Source organism: Centruroides sculpturatus, unplaced genomic scaffold, assembly GCF_000671375.1.
Source record: "Centruroides sculpturatus isolate CEXI.00-Female unplaced genomic scaffold, Cexi_2.0 scaffold246, whole genome shotgun sequence".
In the NCBI taxonomy this organism is placed as follows: Eukaryota; Metazoa; Arthropoda; class Arachnida; order Scorpiones; family Buthidae; genus Centruroides; species Centruroides sculpturatus.
This window is the reverse complement of record NW_019384771.1, coordinates 221,567-243,829: the sequence shown is the minus strand read 5'-3', so window position 1 is coordinate 243,829 and position 22,263 is coordinate 221,567. Positions and strand designations below refer to the sequence as shown.

Here is a 22,263-nt window from a genome sequence, read left to right as displayed (position 1 = left end):
ATGCCCCTTCATTATAACAGTATTCCCTATTTAAGTCGTTTGATATTTTTGACATAAATAGCAATTAGTGATACATTACTGCATTTGCTGTTAAATTATTGAAAAAATAACGGCCAGTACATGCTTCACCTTGAAAACTGCTGCTGTTATACTGATTTTGATAAAATGTAGCCCATATGTAAAAATTGTAAAGTGTATGCTCAAATAACATAATGCACGGTTTCATCTAAATCTGTGCAGTGATGTAAAAGGTTTAAATATGAAAATTGGGAATACATAGTGATTATATTATTATGTAAGTATTTCTTATATCTGTGAAGAATCCTCAAAGATGTTTATAAGAAATTTTTTTTTTCATTATTTTAACTAAAAATATCAAAAGATAAAGCTTTCTGAACTGTACCTTATCAAACTTCAAGAGGTTTTATTATTTAGAAAATAAAAATAGCATTGAAATTTTTTAATTTATTCTTTATATCTTAAAAATTTATTGCTTAAGGCTCCATATACAGTGTTTTGTCTTGAATGCACATTGTTGATTAATTGGAAGATGTTAAAGTTGAAATACATTGAATATATTTTTGAAGACTTTCGCTGTGTGTTTCATCAACAATTGTGGCGTTTCCAGGCTCGCAATTATGAAATTTTATTATCCATCAATTTACAATAGACCTATCAACAGCATCATCACCATAAACAGCCTTTAAATGTAATTTTTTCAGCAGTTAAAAATTCGATAACAGCATGCTGTTTAACTTGCGTTGACATAGCACCAGAACATGTCTCCATATTTCCGCTTCTCAAAATATACTGAATGAACGCAACAACCTCAAACTGCACATGTGCATAGAGGGGGGATGTTACTTTCATATGCCACCTGGCACGCTTCTGAAAATCATTTCGTTTGTGCTCTACAAGCATGTGTGCATTACTTTTCAGCCTACCCTCGTACAACAGTTTCACTTAGTGCGTGCCAGTTTTATTGGCACAAAAATGCTGTTTCTATCAGTCTTTCATTGTTTTAAAAGTGTGTTCGGGACTAGGACTGCAAGTGGATTACTTTTACAACTGTTTCTTACTTTTTTATTTCCAGTTACTATTTCTTCTCTATTTTCATTATTAGGCTACTTTTTGTTACTATTTGTCTTTCAACAATTAAACACACATTCAGTATGAGAATGTAGATTAAAATATGTTGTTCTTTAAATAGAAGAAAAAACAAAATTTGTAGTTGTCATGCTTGAAGGCATTTACATTTTCACAAATGCCATTTGTGTTATGGAGTCTAGAAACACAATGCTATATCTATTATTTGAACTTTCTAATTGCATATTGCTATAGCATTGATCCGTAGAGAACAGATAGGATCCTTATTAATATTTTTGTACCGATAAATTGTCTTCCTCTCAAAGTATGTATGTGTTTATGAATTATTTTATACCATACTACAAATTTTAGGCATAGATGCGAGTACTTGCTATACTGTAGGTGAAGAGTGTACTGGTCCTTTCAGTCTCACTCTAAAACAAGCTGAAATATTCTTCGTTTAGTACCACTATATCAGGAGACATATACATTAGTTTGCAGTTCAGATAAGCTGCCCACTCTTATGGAATCATGGTATCATACCATCAGTATTAATCTGTATATATATATTGAGGCATCAGGCCAATGACATCGAGTCAGAAAAAGTTCTCATTATCAGATGTAGATATGAGTTTAAACTATCAAGTGCTATGTGCCATATTTAATGTTTAGAATTATCAAACTGAACTGAATTACATTGATGTACACTTAGATGAATAATTAAATGCATAGAACATGCTACCTAAAATTGCAATATTTTATCTTAGTGCAGTTTCAATGACATTGACCCTTACATTGTGGGAAAATTTTGTATAACTCCATGTTGTTGAGATGTCACTTGAGTATTTGTAGTTTATAGATTTTTCTCTAAGGGTTACTTTATATATTTCGGCTCCTCTGAGCTCTTTAGGGTTGTATGTAAGTATTATTATTTTTGTGTTCACTTCCATCTGCAGGTCTAATGTGTAAGTTGCCAGAGCCATAGTACTTTGCCTTTTACTGATTGCATATTTGTATTCATTAATTTCATTTATAACACACTTGTATTTTAAAACCCTTGTTTAACTCTAATAAGTCCTTTTTGTAGAAAACGTACTAACATTTTCGATCCTTCTCTCTCATCGGATCTTCTTCAGATCCAGACTTTCTTATAGAAGTATGACTAAATTATGAGTTCCAACTGCATATTCTTTTTGTGGAATGTCTAACAAAATTTCAAATTCGAAAATTATTCAATGCACATTCTTTTTGTAGAATATTGAAATTTTTTTAAAACTTTGATTATATGACATAAACAGAACATGCACACAAATCAAGTCTTACAGTCATAAATCAAAAAAATTTGAATGATGTGTTATGTACTGTACATGTACAGAAACTCCAATCTATAGAGTTTGTGATATTCAAATTAATTTTATTTCTTAGGGTGTGTGAAATGGCATCAATGTACTCGGGTACTCTGATTAGTTCTGTGGTCAACACTGGGTATTCATTATTTATCATTTCTCAAAAGACTATGAATAGTCTGGTTTCTATTCTCCTTTCCATGGCTATTGCAGTTTCTTGATGGAGGATTCGTAGATGTGTATTATAGCTTATGATCCTAAAATTTTCATGCCTTTGTGTTGCTGTAATTATTTTATTTATTGATTCTGTTATCTTAGTTCCGGCATTCATGCTCTTTTGCTGTAGATAATTTGTGATCTAATTTTTTTGTTGGTCTATCATGCCATGCAGTTGGTATAAGCCCATGTGATGAGTGCCTTATTGACCACTATTCTGAAGCATGTAATACTGTAGGAATGAAGAGGGATCTGTAGCTTGGTTTTCTAAATATGTTAGTACTGATCTTGCCATCTTTGAAGGCAATTAGAATATCCAGCAAATTGTCCCATGCCACTCTCTTGCTCTAGGTGCAGAGTAAGTTCAAATGAGTTATTTTTGATGCATTGAAAGAATTCTTGGAAGTTGGATTTTTTCCATCAGACAATCAGCACTTCATCAGCATATCTTGAGTATAGATGTGTACTTATTTGCTATATTCTGGTAGAATTGTGTCCTCCAATGATTTTAATACAAGCTCTCACAGTATTCCTGAAAGAAATCTGCCCATTGATACTCCTCTGCATTTCATGTATGTAATATTTTCAAATACAAAAAAAGGAAAAGTATCATATGAGATGAGATATTCCAATATTTGCTTATGGTTTGCTTGGGGATTTTTAGTATGAAATATTTTCTGTTTGAAGTTGGCATTGTTTTCCTATTAAAACAAAATTTTATTTTTAAAAATAAATCTCTATAAATATTCCAAATAGGCTACACACATTATAATACAATTTTTCAGTAATTATTTGTTAATTTAAGATACAATGGTGCAAAAATAATCTATTTATTTCACTTATAGCTTTTATAGCTTATCTTTTTAATAGATTTTATTCATACAAATAAATAAATAAATTTTTATTTATGGAAAAGAAAAGATTAAAAATTTATTTAATAAACAATGCAATCTTCTTAAATTGATTACTTTATATAATCCTGTAGTTGCTATCTATTAAAACTAATTTTTGTCTTTTAAAGGTTAATTACAAGGTTATAAAATCTATTGGAATAACAAATACCTAACATATGGGTTTCATTATTAATTATTATTAGTACACACATTTAGTTATATACCAGGTGATCCAGAAGTCCTTCAACATAACAGCCAATTGTCATGCCAAGAATATGAAATTTTATTTATTTTTTGTATGCAACTGCAAATTTTGTTTTTTCTTTAATTTAGTATAGTTGTTTTTTGTTTTTCTTATGTATGCATGTATTTATTATTAATTCAGATTTATTTACATAAAAATGCTTCATTTTAATTTTAGAAAGCAGCAGTAATTATAGTTATCACAATCTTCTTTGCTGTTAAACAATGGATGATGAAAAAACTAACTGAGACAAAAGTGATTTAACTTACAAAGGATGTTTAAACATAAAAACCAATATTTATTTTTTCTTAAAAACTGTAATATTGTCAAATTTTTCATTTGTATGGCAACAAGTGTTTGAACTGCACGCTTAGTAAGTCTTTACACATGTGAATTTTGGTGCATAGACTAGTGTACACATCTTCAATGAGTGAAAGGGAATATTGGAAGTATAGTCCTGACATGTACAGTACTTTCAATATTGTGTGCAGTGACACAACATAGCAGCACAAATGGCTGTTATGTCAAAGGACTTCTGGATCACCTGGTATTTCTTAATAGAAAATTATTTTTAATTTAAAATTTTTAGGATAAAATATTAAATTATAAATTACATAAAATTAGCTTAAGAAACCAGAAGGTGAAGTAGTTAGTCCAGAATCATCATCATCAACAACTGTTCCAGTAACATTTCACGAAGGAAATGAATTTTGGATTCATGAAGATTGTGCTCTTTGGTCCCATGGTGTTTGTTTAAATGGTCAAAGAATTCATGGCCTGGAAGATGCAGTTAAAGAAGCTTCTGTTATGGTAAGTTTTATATTTTATTAATTTGATTCAAATAATTTAAAACTTAAAGAATTTTGAATTATGCTTGTTTTTTTCCAGTTCTTAATTATTAAATATATGGATTATATTTAAACTGCTTCTATTCAGTATTGTCTTTTTTGTGACAGTAAAGGTTAAAATATAATAAAATTTAAGGAGGATATTTTTCATTACATGTAGAGAAATACTTCCAAACTTTTTGAAAGATGACTTCTCACTTTTGAACAGTTGATTGAACAGATCACTTTTTTAAAGTTATATGTTTGTATAATAAAAAATAAAGGAAATCCATTCATATTCAGGCACACACTGCCAAGAAAAATTCTGTAGCAGTTTGACTAATTACAGTTACCTTTCAGTTATACCACTCTAAAGGGACCAGTGATAAGTCATATAAGTGAGAGAGTTGTACAAAAGAGAGATTGAGCAACTAGAATGAAAAATGTTAAAAATATAACTGTATGACATTACCACTTGTTTTATCTAAACATATAGCCAGCAGCCATTCTCTTTCTAAAAACAGATGTCTAGCATGATAATCCCTTCTGCTTTCTTATCTTCTTGGGCACCTGTTTGACCTATGGTAAAATGGCCCCACTAGTTATTGTGATTGACAATCACAACAGTGAAGGGGGGAAAATACATTAGTCTGAAACATTTGTAGGGGTGTAGAACTGTGATTCAAAGGAGAGATTTTAGATATTATCTTCCAAAGGCTTCAGCCAGCACCAGTGAAAAACATTTCATACCTGAGAAAGTCACTTAAATGAGAGGTGCATAAGTGAGATGTCATTGTAGTTGTAAAAAATGTTAGTCAAATTTAGAAAACTTTAGCACACTTGTATTTTCTCAAAAAATTTAGATTTTCTTCTTTGCATTCAGCTCATTTAGACTTTGAATTTTGCAATCCATAACATTCTTAGATTAGAGCATATATAGATTCCTGGAAGGGTTACTATTCTCGGTTTATCCTGGTACCCTTCAGTGCTCGTGTTTGAAGCTGTAATGTGTAATTCTTGTCAACTCTTTACTCTTCAAGAAGTGCTTTAATTAAATTAATGCTCAGCAGATACTGGATATACGTGATGTGCTGATCTTCATTACTTAACACAATTATTTTCGTTTTTATTGGAAAACTTACACAGACGAGATGTTTCTTACCTTCAAACATTTAGACTTATTTCGAAGTTTGGTTATTTTTTGAGACCAGAAATATGCCTTAGGTACTTAACTCTTGTTAATATCAATTAGTCTATGGTAAAATTAGTTTCATTATACTTCACTTTGTTTCACTTAAAAAATCAGTTTCCAAGAATCTGTCAACAATGTTAAGTGAGGACTTGCTGTACTTTTATTTCTGTATTTATCTTTAACTTCATTTCTATCCAGATGAATTTCAATAATTATATTTAAAGAACTTTCTCAAAGTTAGGGTCTTAAAATGAATAGAAGATATATTATGATTTAATTATCATTAATTTATCTTAGTATTAATGTAAAAATGTTTTTAGTTCAATTAAAAAATTTTTGTGTAGAATAGAATATTTATTTTTAAGATAGTGAATATTGTGTTCACTATTATTTTAAATCTGTCTTCTAATTGCAAATATATTTTTAAGCTTTTGAATTTTAGATATTCCTATGTTTTATTTATTATTATAGGTATGCTCTAAATGTAAATTACGAGGTGCAACACTTGGTTGCTTAAATAAAGGATGCACAGAACAATACCATTATATTTGTGCTGTTGATAAAGGTAAATAGATATTTTTAAATAGAGATATTAATTAATTTGGAGCTAAAGATTTCATTTGATTGATTTCTTTTTTTTAAATTAAACTTGAAATGACTATAAAAGTTAAGTTTATTTTTAATGTGGGATACACAACAAACAAAACTTAAAAATTTTTGCATGCTTAGGAGGCATGTGATATTTTTTATTTTTTTTTTGTAAATATTGGTAATATATATATATATATAAATGTATCTCAAAAGTCTTAACCATATTTATGAGTTATAAGTTATTTCCAACTTAGGAAAAGGAAATATTTTTAAATAACTTACTGTTTCATTATTTCATGTCAGAACAGTTAACAAAGCACATCAAAAAAAGCAGTCCTTCAAAAACAAATTCTTTTGAAGAACTTTTACACTTTTTTTTGTTTTAATTTATATTGTATTTAATGTTAAATGTAAATGTTGTCTTTGTTTTTATGTGGATATTTGTTAATTTTGGGGGTATCTATTAACTGTCCTTCAAGAATTTTCTATTTATGTCTAAAAATAAATAAATAAAAGTATGGAATATGTACAAATAATATGCTTGTTAATTACAAAATTGTTCTTTTAACTCATTTCTTAAAAAATATTATTTAAATTTACCCAGTAGTAGATCAACAGAAAAGAGTGGTGATTTTTATATGGAAAACAAAAAAAATTTTGTTTTGTATATTGTTCATCTCTTATTTTGTCACCCAGTTGTCCATTGCCCAGTTGACTGTATCCCATCCCAATAGGTGGTACAGTATTTGATGTACAAGATTAAAATCTTTAATTTTGTTTTTCAAATATCTTGAAAGTGAGACATTATCCTTTTATCACTGCCATCTTGTTTATGTTTATTTTGTAATCTGTCCTAAGGCAATATAGGTCAGTCAGGCTATATTATTTTAAAAATTCACCGAAAATCAAATTACCATTATATTCATATGAAAAAAATCACGTACATTTATTAATATCTTTAGTTTTAAATACCATATTTTTCATTGCATTTTATTAGAAAAATTTATAAGAAAAAAAAATAATATATATCAGAACTGACATTTAAACTTGATAATTTGTAACTTTTTGTCAAAATTAACATTGTCTAGTTACCTAGTTTTTTGCTGGCACTAAGCCAGAAAGAGCCAGAATATTATTTTGTACAACTGTATATAACACTAATGCATGTATGTTTATTCATTGTTAAATTATCACACATTATATCAAACATTTGTTTGAATCAAAACTTTATTCTGCTATCAACTAATATAATGAACTAATATACTTTATTCACTTCATATCGAACAAGAATATAAATTTTTGTAATAAACATATGATTACCAGTAGTACATGTAACATTTACTGATATTTTAGATTAAAATAAAAAATAAAAAAATATATAAAATGTTAGAACTGAAGGTAACAACTTGAATATTTATAACACATTGACTTATTATAGTAATATTATTGCATGAATATGCTAAAAACGAAATAAAAAATTATCAGGAAAAATAAATTAAGGGAAAAAAGCATTAATTAAAATTTTTTAAGTCAACAAAACACCTGGACAAAAATATGTGAAACAGAGGATATACAAGACGCTGCCATCAAGTGCTGACATCTGTTGTCGATAAATTTTACAAAAATCAATTTTTACTAGGGTGCTGATTAATCGGTACCCTCATGGTTTTGCTTAACAATGGGGGTATCGACCAATCGGTATACTCAAGAAGAGAGGATTAACTTATTTTCACAGAACCAGTTTCTCTAAATTTTAGAATTAACTTATGAGTTCCTTTGGTACTGGAAACATGATTCTTAACAAAAACAGCACATAATACAAATATGAACAACAATTAGACTGAGATTTGGTTAAGGCCAATATAATCTGGCAGATCATTTAGCCTTAACAGCACATAATTTTCTTTGTGTTGTTATTAAAGATCATTGATTTTTGTAAAACATTTGAAAAATAACATGTTCTGCAATCATATACAGCTCCATTTTCTTCCCTCAGTCAGTCTCAACATTCCAAATGCCAAATATTACCAGCCAAAAAATATCACAACAAAAATTGTATACAATTCAAATCTGGTACCAGCTACTTTGATACCCTTTTTTAAAAAACTTCCAAAATATAAATTTAAAATATAATGATCACGGTTGATATTTTAACAAAATTTAAATTAAATAATATTTCTTTGTGATTAGCATTTGAAAATGAAGAATTTAATTTGGTTCAGTCACATCAGGGATGCTTAGCTTCTGATGTGAAAGCATTAAATTTTGTTTGAAATCTCTTGACATGCAGGAGTAGTGAGAAGCTAATTATGCTTTTGTATTGAACTCCAACAAAATATAGTGACTGCATTGAGTAGAAAAAGAAGATTACGTAGTAAAAATCTTCAGAATTTTAATCTACTTAATTTTTCATATAAAAAAAAAACAATAAAAATTAACAGGCTTTTGTCAAGTATATCTATTTAAGTATTTTTGAAGTTTTTCTCTTTTTTCATAATATAAAAAACTAATAAAAACAATAAATAAATACATATAAATTATATATACATTAAAGAATAGTAAAAATAAAACTAACCAAACAATTTTATAGTCTTTAAATGCTGTCACTAGCTCTACAGTATAAATTTTGCAACTTTCTGACTTTAATTTATTTAATTGTTTTAACTTTTAAAGGGCATAGTTTTATAAAGATTTTTCATAACATTATGAGAGCAGTTTCAGCTAAATTTCGGTAAATGATCAAGCACTTTTTTATTTTAATTAATTAATTAATTAATTGTTAGTTAAATATCCTTTATTATGAATTACAGATTTTATCCGTTTTGCCATACTAGCAATAAGTGATTGATATTCTTCAAGACTAATTTCAGACAAAATTTTTGTGTTTTTCTTTTAAATCTTGTTTATTGGTTTGGTTAGATACTTGCAGTCATTTTTCACNGCTGCCATCAAGTGCTGACATCTGTTGTCGATAAATTTTACAAAAATCAATTTTTACTAGGGTGCTGATTAATCGGTACCCTCATGGTTTTGCTTAACAATGGGGGTATCGACCAATCGGTATACTCAAGAAGAGAGGATTAACTTATTTTCACAGAACCAGTTTCTCTAAATTTTAGAATTAACTTATGAGTTCCTTTGGTACTGGAAACATGATTCTTAACAAAAACAGCACATAATACAAATATGAACAACAATTAGACTGAGATTTGGTTAAGGCCAATATAATCTGGCAGATCATTTAGCCTTAACAGCACATAATTTTCTTTGTGTTGTTATTAAAGATCATTGATTTTTGTAAAACATTTGAAAAATAACATGTTCTGCAATCATATACAGCTCCATTTTCTTCCCTCAGTCAGTCTCAACATTCCAAATGCCAAATATTACCAGCCAAAAAATATCACAACAAAAATTGTATACAATTCAAATCTGGTACCAGCTACTTTGATACCCTTTTTTAAAAAACTTCCAAAATATAAATTTAAAATATAATGATCACGGTTGATATTTTAACAAAATTTAAATTAAATAATATTTCTTTGTGATTAGCATTTGAAAATGAAGAATTTAATTTGGTTCAGTCACATCAGGGATGCTTAGCTTCTGATGTGAAAGCATTAAATTTTGTTTGAAATCTCTTGACATGCAGGAGTAGTGAGAAGCTAATTATGCTTTTGTATTGAACTCCAACAAAATATAGTGACTGCATTGAGTAGAAAAAGAAGATTACGTAGTAAAAATCTTCAGAATTTTAATCTACTTAATTTTTCATATAAAAAAAAAACAATAAAAATTAACAGGCTTTTGTCAAGTATATCTATTTAAGTATTTTTGAAGTTTTTCTCTTTTTTCATAATATAAAAAACTAATAAAAACAATAAATAAATACATATAAATTATATATACATTAAAGAATAGTAAAAATAAAACTAACCAAACAATTTTATAGTCTTTAAATGCTGTCACTAGCTCTACAGTATAAATTTTGCAACTTTCTGACTTTAATTTATTTAATTGTTTTAACTTTTAAAGGGCATAGTTTTATAAAGATTTTTCATAACATTATGAGAGCAGTTTCAGCTAAATTTCGGTAAATGATCAAGCACTTTATTTCAATTTTAATTAATTAATTAATTAATTGTTAGTTAAATATCCTTTATTATGAATTACAGATTTTATCCGTTTTGCCATACTAGCAATAAGTGATTGATATTCTTCAAGACTAATTTCAGACAAAATTTTTGTGTTTTTCTTTTAAATCTTGTTTATTGGTTTGGTTAGATACTTGCAGTCATTTTTCACAAATGGACCAAATATTTTCAATTAGGGACAAGTCTGGTGAGTTTCCAGGCCAATCCAGGAGCTTTATTTTTTCAGATGTAAATCATTCTTTAGGTTTTTTGCATGCATGACCTTTACATGCTTATATTATCCTGTTGAAGGATTACATTATCATCTTGAAAATTATCTTCCATTGTTGGGATGAAGAAATATTCTAAAATATCACCATTTATTGTCTCATTAAGAAATTAAATTTTCCAAATCCATTATAGTTAAGTGAACCACACACCATTACTTTAGTGAGAAATTTAATGACTTGCTGTAAACAATATGGATTGTTGGTTTCAAATTTCAAGTACCAAGATTTTTCTCCAATTTAAATAAGCACAAAATATAGTTTTATCACTAAAAATGATTTTTTGCCATTGTTTGGGTGTAAGACACATTTTTTGGCCAGGTTAAACAATTTTTCTTTTGAACTTTTGTTAGATAAGGTTTCTTTTCTGGTTTGGCTGCTTTATAATCCATCTCCTTCAAATAATTGTAAACATTTGTTTTTAAAACTCTGGTTTTCCAATCATACACTTCAATTCTTGTGGCATCTTTGGTAAGTTTGCATTCCTAGTTTATTTTATGATTTTTCTAAGTGCTGATTTCTGCAGCTTCTGAAGTAAATGTAGGACAACCAGAGTGGTTTTTTTAGCATTTAAAGTTCCAGTTTTGTTAAATTTTTAAGTTATTTTTCACACTTTAGATTGCAACACAATTAATTTTCCTTGTTGTTTATTCTTGCTTAATATTTTCTTCATGTAAATCAATAATTTTGGCTTTGATCCAGACTTAATTGTCATTTCTTGCCAATGTGTTTACCCTGTTTTTGTGACAATTGCTAGTTTGTTATTTATACAGTTTACATTATTTACAGTTTGTTTATATAATTTACATAATTACAGTAAATTAAAAGTGCTATTACTTATAATCGACAATATTTATTAATTTACTTCATATTATTCTAAACTTTTTGAACATGATTTCAAATATTTAAATGTTTTAAACATCATTCACTTAAGTAAAAAATTATGACTTTAACACTTTATTTAGATATTAATATTTTTAGACGAAAATATAGCTAAAAGATCAGGCTAAATATCCCCTTATTCAGTTTTTTTTATTTTATCTAGTTATTGCCATTCAAGGGTTGGCACTTTGTGATGGATTTCAATTATACTGAACTGTTTGAACATACTATAGAATATGAGAATTTTTTACTCAATAGAAACGGACTAAAAAATGAAAAGGTGTTATTCTTTAACATTATGTCTATAGAGACTTTTATATTTAAAATAAACATATTTGAAGTTATTTTAAACTAGAAAAATAAAATAAAGATAATAAGTAGATATTTTTGAGATAGGTGAGGACATGCACATGCAAGAGAATAAGGCAAATTCAATGTTGAAAATAATAAAAGTTTTTCAGATTATAGGTGGAAAATTGAATTAATGTCAACTGATTTTTATTATAAATGCATTTGATTGAAAAGTTGTAATGAATTACAAAAATTCATTCAAAGAGAATCTTCATTATCAGACATTTCTTGAACTTCCAAATTTGGACTTTTCAAATTCTAAAGTTTTTACTCCCCTCTTACACCTGTAAGAGGGGAGTATCTATAAGAGGGGCCCATCTCAAAAACATCTACTAATTGCCTTTACTTTGTTAACTAATTTTCATTTTATCTAGGTTGGAAGGGATTCAAGTAAGTTTTTAAAAGTAAAAAATTCTTCATATATGTAATGTTAAAGAAAATCACTTATTTACTTTCCTACTCTTATTTCCACCAAGTCAAAAATTCTAGTATTTTAGTAATGTGTGCATTTGAAAGTATTCTATCATTTATTATGATTTAATTGGAATCACTCTCACAATGTTATAAAAAATCCTTATGAAATGAAATCTTTTGTTTGATTCACAAAAAGAGTGTAAAACTAACAGAAATTTTGAGTATACTCACCCAATATCTAATACATGATTTCTATTAAGAAAGTGTTTTGGACTTTTAAATTTAGTAAAAAGTTGAGATAATTTCCTTTTAGGAATAAAATTATAAAAGAAAAATTTGGTTAAAATACATCAAGAAAGCAAAGTAGAAATAACATAGAGTTATTCATAACTTGTTTATATTTTCTAAGAACAGAACTTCATAAAAGATATATATTTGAAATTTTATCTCTGAAATTTTTAAATATTCAAGACCCCATTAGAAGAGATAATTTATAAAAACTAGATAGATAGATTTGATTTAACATTAATGATTGAAAACTTTNTCTATAATCTACTAGACTGAAAACAAAATTTTCTATTGGAGAATCCCAAGCTTTGAATATATATGTTACAGGTTCACTGGATGACACCCAATAATGCAAATGTTTGGTGTTCCTGTAGACAATCTATTTTTCATTATGCTTCAATAACCTGTTTAAAAAATGGCTTAGTGTTGTGTAATGAAAACAGTAAAAAAGCAGTTCATAAGCCACAGAAGTTTATTATTTACAGTTAGTTTATATAAAACTTGTTTGTTCATCTAGATAATATAAATGCTAATAAATGGTTTCATCACTTGAAACCTTTCTTCAAACTTATGGCTTTGTTAGGATGTGATATGGATGAAGAAAATTTTTCTTTGTTATGTCCAAGACATAGAGTAAGTATTTACTTAATTTTTTTAGTTTTTTACATATAGTTATGTACTATATATGTGTGCCTTCATTATTTTATACAAAATACAACAGATTAGAAAATCCAAAGATTAATGATTTCAGTAAACAGATTGTAGTCACTAATTTTTGGAAATAAATTTCACACCTTAAAATATATTCCAGAAACAATTTTAATCAACAAAAACATTTTCAATCTGTTTATAGGTTTTCATTGGTTGAATATTTGAACAGAACTGTATGTTCAAATGGAAATTTATTTCTGATATTCTCTTCAGATTCTAGAACAGCTACTAATTCTTGGATTTTTATGTTGTAAAATAGCAAAATATTTTTTTTTAAGTAAAGTAAAAGAATATGTGGTCACATGTTAAAGTATGTCACTAGTCAAATCTTGTTTTGTTTATAAAGTCATGATAACATATTCTTTTTTTTAACATGTGTACTTGCATAAGGTGGCTATTTTCCACTGATTTTTCATACTTAATTACATTGCACATAATTGTTGTTCTTTGAATTTGACTGTTCTGAAATATCCTGTAATACAGTATGTCTTCTCATATATTCCCAAATTTCAACAACATATTCTGTTTTGTTTACTAAACAATGTCCTTTTGACAAATTTTAAAAATATTATTATTAATATATTAGCCCACACTACGTTGCAGTATTGTGGGCTAATATGAAACAAATTCAGCTAGAAAAAAATGCTAGGAGGATTGAGCTGTTTCTCAGAAGGAGCAGAAAATGATTTTCTGTATTTTTTGGCCACAAAAGAAAGTTGCCAAAACATTTGAACTGAAGGTCATAGCACCCCAGACTGTCTTATGGAGACAAGTGTTCAAGGTTGCAGTGATTTGCAGACTGCCATGTCATTATAATGCATAACTGACAAACATCTATGACATCGTGCCTATCTCTTGCAGCAATCGTGTGAGACATCCATAACATCATTTTTGATGATGATATATCACCAAAAATGACATTAGAGTGGAAAAGTGCTACCTTATGTATGTGATTATGACAATAAAGAAAAATTGTGTGCAATAATATGCATAAGATGGCAGTTTTCCACAGTGGTGTTTCGAAGGCCTGTGATAAGNGTTGCAGTGATTTGCAGACTGCCATGTCATTATAATGCATAACTGACAAACATCTATGACATCGTGCCTATCTCTTGCAGCAATCGTGTGAGACATCCATAACATCATTTTTGATGATGATAGATCACCAAAAATGACATTAGAGTGGAAAAGTGCTACCGTATGTATGTGATTATGACAATAAAGAAAAATTGTGTGCAATAATATGCATAAGATGGCAGTTTTCCACAGTGGTGTTTCGAAGGCCTGTGATAAGCAGAAAAATATTTTTGACCCAAAAGTTTTACACAGTTAAATGTATAGCATGTGAGAATATTGTGGAAGCATGGCTAAGTAAGTCAGTTTGATGAAAAACTAGTAGTTGTGGAAAATTGCCACTGTTGCATTTGATTGAAGATAAGTAAAAAAATTAACATTATTTTATGTTTAAAAGTTTTATGCGTACAGTTTTCCTGCAAAATACCTTTTAAATTTTCTGATAAAATAATAAACTGTCTGAAAGGATAATCTAAATGTAAAGAATGAGCTGCTTAAATCACATGATGTCAGAGAAAAGAACCTTAGACAATCTATTTCCATGGGTTGTAGAGCAATTTCATGATCAACAGATTTACTGAAAATATTTTTGCCCATATCTTGAAACTTCTTAAATCCAGGATTTTTCTTATGATTGTGTGTTCACTTTGCTTTTTTTTGTTTTTTTTTCACTTTCTCAGTTAATTTTTGCATTTATAATGACCTTACAAACTGCTTTCAGAGACTTTATCTCTAAGCCGAATGTTTCCAGTTTCTGTATAACTTTAGGAATACAGGAAAAATGGGCTGCTATGTATGCTTGGAACCCTGCAGATATGAATGAATTAAAGCATACTAGGTAGCCACTTTACATCAAAATCAAAAATAAAATCAAAATTAATTAATTAAAATTGTTTTAATTTTCAGTTGATTTTATTTCAATTTTAATTAATTAATTAATTAATTGTTAGTTAAATATCCTTTATTATGAATTACAGATTTTATCCGTTTTGCCATACTATCAATAAGTGATTGATATTCTTCAAGACTAATTTCAGACAAAATTTTTGTGTTTTTCTTTTAAATCTTGTTTATTGGTTTGGTTAGATACTTGCAGNGTTTCCAGTTTCTGTATAACTTTAGGAATACAGGAAAAATGGGCTGCTATGTATGCTTGGAACCCTGCAGATATGAATGAATTAAAGCATACTAGGTAGCCACTTTACATCAAAATCAAAAATAAAATCAAAATTAATTAATTAAAATTGTTTTAATTTTCAGTTGATTTGATTTCAATATTTTTAAAAACTGTTTAAAAGTTGTTTTGAAATTTTCAAATTGTAATCAAATTTATATTTAAATTTACATAATTTGTGTACAGTGGTGAAAGAACATTTTGCTTTTAATATATATAGATTTAACAGATTGTATTTTTATTTATATGTTGGATTCTCTTTAAGGTTATGATTTTCTGAATGATTTTCTAGCTTTAGTTTATGTTTTACTGTTTTTATGGTTTATATTATGTATTATGAGATAACCAAAAAAGTGTATGTAGTTTTTGAAGATAAAATTAAACCATACAAAAAAGGTGAATAAAAATATTTTATTTGGGAAAGTAAGCATTTAGTCAAGTAGAAAATATCTGATTATTAGAAGCAAATAAAATAATTAAATCCATTTTCACTGCTTCTTAATTTCAAAATTGTAAGTTGTGCATTTGATTGTTCAGTTCCAAGGAAAGATGACAGTGGGATAATGTAATGGGATAATATATAGAGGATAAAATATAAATTCTACTGTACACTCTGTATTTTCCTGACCTCATACCATCCAATTGAAGCTATGGAGCTTGTCTTAGATTGTTCTGTATGAGGGTGAGTATTGTTTTGAAGGAACAGAAAGCATTGTTTTCAATCTGTTGATGACTATGCCAAGTTTAATCAAACCATAGTGATGGTTTGATTAGTGACAGGTTCATAATTAACATCATTATCTATAATCTACTAGACTGAAAACAAAATTTTCTATTGGAGAATCCCAAGCTTTGAATATATATGTTACAGGTTCACTGGATGACACCCAATAATGCAAATGTTTGGTGTTCCTGTAGACAATCTATTTTTCATTATGCTTCAATAACCTGTTTAAAAAATGGCTTAGTGTTGTGTAATGAAAACAGTAAAAAAGCAGTTCATAAGCCACAGAAGTTTATTATTTACAGTTAGTTTATATAAAACTTGTTTGTTCATCTAGATAATATAAATGCTAATAAATGGTTTCATCACTTGAAACCTTTCTTCAAACTTATGGCTTTGTTGAAAGATAACATTGAAAAACCTCATAAACTTTTATTGTTATCTGATATACTAAAGTATTATAATATATATTGTAATTATAATAATAATAAATACTAAAATATATATTTTACTTTTACAGAAAAGATCACATGGAGAAAAACGAAATGTAGTAGAATGAAATTATCGAAGACTTTATTTTGCTTCCACTAGATAGTGATGTGATACAATGAAAGTGTTATCTGTCACTATTTCATTCCAGACTTTTGTGTGGTGGCATGTGACTTCTGATGTGATGTTGGTGTTATACCCACAGATACAAGAATGTCCAGTTGGTATACACTTCATCCATGCAGTATACCTTGCATCTTGTGATTGGCTATAGTCTTTAAGTGCCCTGTGTTTTTATATAAAAAGTCCAATGTTATAGTGCAACAAATTTGGTTTTGGATAGTTGCTTCAATTGTGAACTATTCAATTTTTATAGATAGATTTAAAGTGCCACAAGAACAGCATATGTAACCCTATCATTATAGCAAAAATAAAAAAAAGGAAGCAACCTTCATTTTTCCTGCACAAGAGTGGTTTTCTGTGATGTCATGAATATACAAACTGTGGATTTACCCCATGTAATTCTATACAAAATCATTTCAACATATTCATTACTTCAGATTATGGTAACTTAATATTACCGTGCTCATTTGACAAGGATAAGAAGTGGCACAAAAAAATGTAGGATAAACTTAGGAAAAAAAAACCATGCCCATTTAATCTAGACTTTATCTATCTAGTGTTTATACAGCCTTTTTAAGAAAGAACAGGGTAGCTTGCTGACTTTACTTCTGTACATTAGTGTGTTGTGATAATGTGAAGAAGTGCTTACAGCTACTACTCACTTTATATATACATATATATATTCTATTTAAAAACAGGTTTGCCAAAGAAGTTGCAATATGTACATTAACAAGAATGTGGTGTATGTAAATTGAAAACTCTTTATGCAAGTGGAGAAGCAAGATATTGACTGGAGAAGATCAAAGATACCGACTTACTCGACTTACATTGCATCAAAAGTACCGACACACAACTAACTGTTGCATAATCTGGACATGTAATCAGCGAGTAATTAGCATGTAATCATGCCCTTCTACAAGTCCTATGTCGTATTAATATTTCTGCTCTTAAATATAGTCTGATACTGGTAAATTGTGGTACTTGAAAAGTGTTGAATTATTAAAAAATTTTGAATAAAAAATATTGATATTAAAAATTACACATGCAAATTATGGAATTATAGATTTAAAAATAAATAAATAAATAAATTAGACTTTGTATGCGAGAGAACTGTATATTAAATTAACATTTCTGTAAATAACTTTGTTTACAAAATATGGAAATTCTTAACGATACTGTTAATTTACGACGGGATTTTACAGATTATTTTCCAGTTTACGGGGGGGAAATAATAGAAAAATTTATACAATATATTACAAGAATTAATTTACGACATTTAAGGCGCCATGTGACTTAGACATCCACACCTGAGAGGCCAACAANAAGTTAAAATATAATAATATAAATATTAATAACAATAATAATAATATATATATTTTAATAAAACGAGTTCTTTGAATTATTTCACAATGCAAAGATACTTAATCGTTACGATTATTCCCAGAACGAAATTGTTATCGTTGTTGGACTCTGAACTAAACGTCGCTATGCAAACAAAAGGATTGAAACTAAACTGAGAATTAAAAAAACATGGAAGGAAAACGTAGATAGATAAAAATGGCCCAACTTTTATTCATTATCGATATGTTAATTTTTAAGAACTAGATTTTATCTTAACACGATGAAATTCGTTTATGATTGTATCAGATACCAAGTCACTCCCACTTCGTAATTTGAGTGATGCATGGTTCATTTTTTATTTGTTAATTTGTGTGTACCTATAACATTCTCGCCGTCGAACGTCACGTAACGTCAGCGATACGTCATATCGACAGCTGCTTACCGTTGTAGTATCACTCAGGTAGTGCAGGCTGAAAATGGCTGTTGATACTGAAAGGTTTCATCGCGCTGCTAGAGACGGTTATTTAGATTTGTTACAAGAGTCGACTCGAAAAGATTGCAACACTCAAGATGAAGATGGCATGACACCTACCATATGGGCTAGTTACTACGGAAATTTGGAGGCTTTGAGGTTAATTGTTGGGAGAGGGTAAGAAATTTTCTTTATTTCTAACAATAACAAATGTGTAAGAAATCGTTCATATTAATTAATATAACTAAACTATATTAAATTTACGTTATAATTATCTGAGATATTAGTTTTGTTTTTTAGTAATAGATTTTGAGCAAATTTCATTAAATTGCTACGTAATAGATATATATGTGGTATAGTATTTCTTATAATAAAAATGTTTATAATTTATAAGAAATATAAGTTTTATTAGACAATGTAATTAAGTATTTTCTCATATCTGTGGTAACCGATGAGGGATCCATCGGACCATGTTAACTGGACACCTGGTGCTTGACAGGATGTGTATTGTGTTCACTCGCACAGGAAACACGTGTGGGGAGAAACGGATATTTATAATGAGGGTGAGCCACCCGAAAATGGAGAGATTCCTAGAAATTTTTCGAAACTAGACTCTTTTTTTTTGTAATATATGAAACGGAACTTGCTGAATTTATACGGAAAGGAAAATAAATACAAAAATATCACGTGATAACTTTCAGATCCCAGAGATTAGATTTTTTGTTTTCATTGTTCTCTCTATGTAAAGACTAGAATTTAAAACATATTGTTAAAATAATGATATAAAAATATTTTATCTATTCTTTCTTATATCCCTTATAAATAGTTTGTTTCGAGTCTTTGAAATTAAAACTATCCTATTGATTAGATAAAGAAAATTAGTTGTTTATCTTTGTCTTTAGAATAAAGTACAAATTAAGTTATTGATAACGAGAACATTATTAAATATTATAGACTAATAATTAAAATTAATCGATTCATTATGTATCATAGTTTGATATGACTTAAAAATTTTGTGTATTTTTGAAAGTTTTAAAGACTAGTCTTGTAATCTTATATGATTTGTTGTTCGTAAAATTCTAAGATTTTTTAAAAAGCCAATTGAGATTTTTTACTGAAGGAATAACAACTTTTGCACGAAATCACGTACAAAAATCATTTTATGTAGCTATTTATAACACATCTCTTTATAACCGTGATGTGTATTTTTTTTCAGATAAACTCACTTTGCAGAGTATAAAATAAAAATCGAAAATAGAAAGTATAAAGTCCTCTCGTGATACTTCGTTATTTTGATAATACGTTCGACAAGTGTGTAATTAATAAAATTTTAATTATTTCTATACAAGATGTAATTACTTTGATTGACACCATGCAGTTTATTTTTCAATTTCATGGTTAGTGATGCAGTAAGTTTGATAAGATCTTAAGAGAAATATTGTACTTAACAGTGCCTATGAAAAAAAGGAGTAAACTGGCCTAGAATTAACTTTATTCTATTTTTATTTTCTTTCTGTTTATCTAGATTTATAACTGAACAGCTGGAAAACGGTTTGCAAAACAATACGACCATATATTACATAACGAATAATAATTTTATCTTTAATTTTTAAAATGATGATTTGTAAATTAATCATTTAGTTTAGTTAATCGTAGATTATTTACGTCTTAATTTAGCAATTAATTTGATGTTATATTTTTGTTGCAGAGGAGATCCCGATAAGTGTGATTATTACGGTAATACGTCGTTACACTGTGCAGCAGCTAATGGACATTTAAATTGCGTATCCTTTCTTGTAAATTTCGGAGTTAATTTATGGGCGTTAGATAATGATTTCCATACAGCGAAAGATATAGCGGCCATGAGACAACACGAAGACATTTTGAAATATCTGGATGATGCAATTACAAAACAAAGCAATTTGAATAAAAAACACGTGCAGAAGTTGAAAGAGAAAGCAATTAAAGATGCCGAGAAGAGAATTAAAATATATAATAAGCTGCAAAAAAAGGCGGCTAAGAAAGCGGAAAGGGATGAGAAATATTTAGAAAAGGAAAGAAGGAAAATGTCTGATGATCAGGCAAATTTAGGAATAGGATCCTCTCTATTGCCTATAAGAAAGGATTCTAGACAACTTTACACGTCGCCCAGATTTTCAGAAATTGTTAATTACTCCGAAACGAATTCTAAGAAAAAAGGTTTTAGCGCTGTTTCCAAGAAGATACTGCAGAAAAGAAATATTCCACGTAATGAATTTAAAGTGCGAGAAGTTGAACAGAATGGTAAAAAGTCGATCCGTTCTCTCTCGGGACTAAAAAGAGATTCTGAGGTAATATATATACAGACAGACAGACCTCATATGAAAGACGTTTTTGATCAGCAAAATAATTTAGAGAGATCCATAAGCGAACCCGGATACCTAAATTCTGAAGAAATTCTGTCACAGAATAGTAGTATATTTGACAGACCAGGATTTGGTAGCGTTGCTTTTCGTAATTCTATGTACGGAACACTCTTATCCATTCCTCCTAAGGAAATTCAAGAGGAGGAGGAGGAGGAAGAAGATAGCATAGGAAGTGCTGGAAGTCTAGCTCAAAGAAATACAAATCTACCTTGGGATGCGGACCAATTAGATTTAGACGACAAAGAGGAATTAGATTTAACATCTTTAATAAATTTTCTGTCCAGTCAAGGACTTAGCGAGTACATTCCTATATTTACGAAAGAAAAAATTGATTTAGATACTTTATATATATTAACTGAAGATGATCTGAAGAGTCTCGGTTTACCCTTCGGTCCTAGGAAAAAGTTATCAAAGGCTCTGCAAGAACGTAAACCCAAAGAAGAAGAAACTGACGAAGTTGTCGTTTCTTACTTGTAAAAATTATATAAAATTACAGCAAAAATTGTTTTTTACTCGTGTGCCAAAGATTTAATTTGTGAATAAACACGTTATTTTAAAAATTTTCTTGAAAAATACGTAGAAAAGATTATTTCGCTTATTAAATTTAGAGAATTTTTCGTGCTGCTTAAATCGTTTATATCTCTGAAAAATTTCGAAATTACTAAACATTCCTTGACCTACCTATGATATTGTGATCACGGATCACGCTTGACTTCTCTCGTTTCGGTTACGTGTGATATAACAATAGTAGAGTTAAACTCTTTTACAATTCCTAAAAACGCATTTAAACTTTTGAATAGAATTATTTGTTGTGTGTGCAGAATACATATTAGGTCAGATATAAAAACTTTTTATAACTGATGTTAAGCACGATAGTTATTCCATATATTATATGGAATAATTATCTCATATACAACATAAATATATTGAACTAAACTGACATCAAATACTGTACAATATATGTATGTGTGTTTGTGTTTTATCTTGGGATTTCTATTCG

The 22,263-nt window shown here is 28.5% G+C and overlaps 2 protein-coding genes across 3 annotated transcripts in view; both read left to right on the top strand.

The window, feature by feature from the left end:
* LOC111628979 (GATA zinc finger domain-containing protein 14-like) overlaps positions 1–17,728 on the top strand; it is a 67,708-nt gene extending 49,980 nt beyond the window's left edge. For both annotated transcript variants that reach the window (XM_023372838.1, XM_023372839.1), the window contains 4 exons: positions 4,410–4,595; positions 6,276–6,369; positions 13,334–13,383; positions 16,954–17,728. In XM_023372838.1, the coding sequence (XP_023228606.1) occupies positions 4,410–4,414 (5 nt within the window). In that variant the 3' untranslated portion in view covers positions 4,415–4,595; positions 6,276–6,369; positions 13,334–13,383; positions 16,954–17,728. The remainder of the gene's footprint in view (positions 1–4,409; positions 4,596–6,275; positions 6,370–13,333; positions 13,384–16,953) is intronic.
* A 728-nt stretch (positions 17,729–18,456) lies between these two features.
* LOC111629003 (Usher syndrome type-1G protein-like) lies at positions 18,457–21,823 on the top strand. The gene is made up of 2 exons (XM_023372867.1): positions 18,457–19,035; positions 20,567–21,823. The coding sequence occupies exons 1-2, from the start codon at positions 18,863–18,865 to the stop codon at positions 21,738–21,740; spliced, it is 1,347 nt and encodes a 448-aa protein (XP_023228635.1). The 5' UTR covers positions 18,457–18,862; the 3' UTR covers positions 21,741–21,823.
* Positions 21,824–22,263: the final 440 nt, after the last annotated feature.

Coding starts and splice junctions, on each gene's coding strand:
- LOC111629003 (XM_023372867.1), top strand. CDS start 18,863: ATGGCTGTTGATACTGAAAGGTTTCATCGCGCTGCTAGAGACGGTTAT. Junction 19,036..20,566: donor AGGTTAATTGTTGGGAGAGG/GTAAGAAATTTT, acceptor TTTTTGTTGCAG/AGGAGATCCCGATAAGTGTG.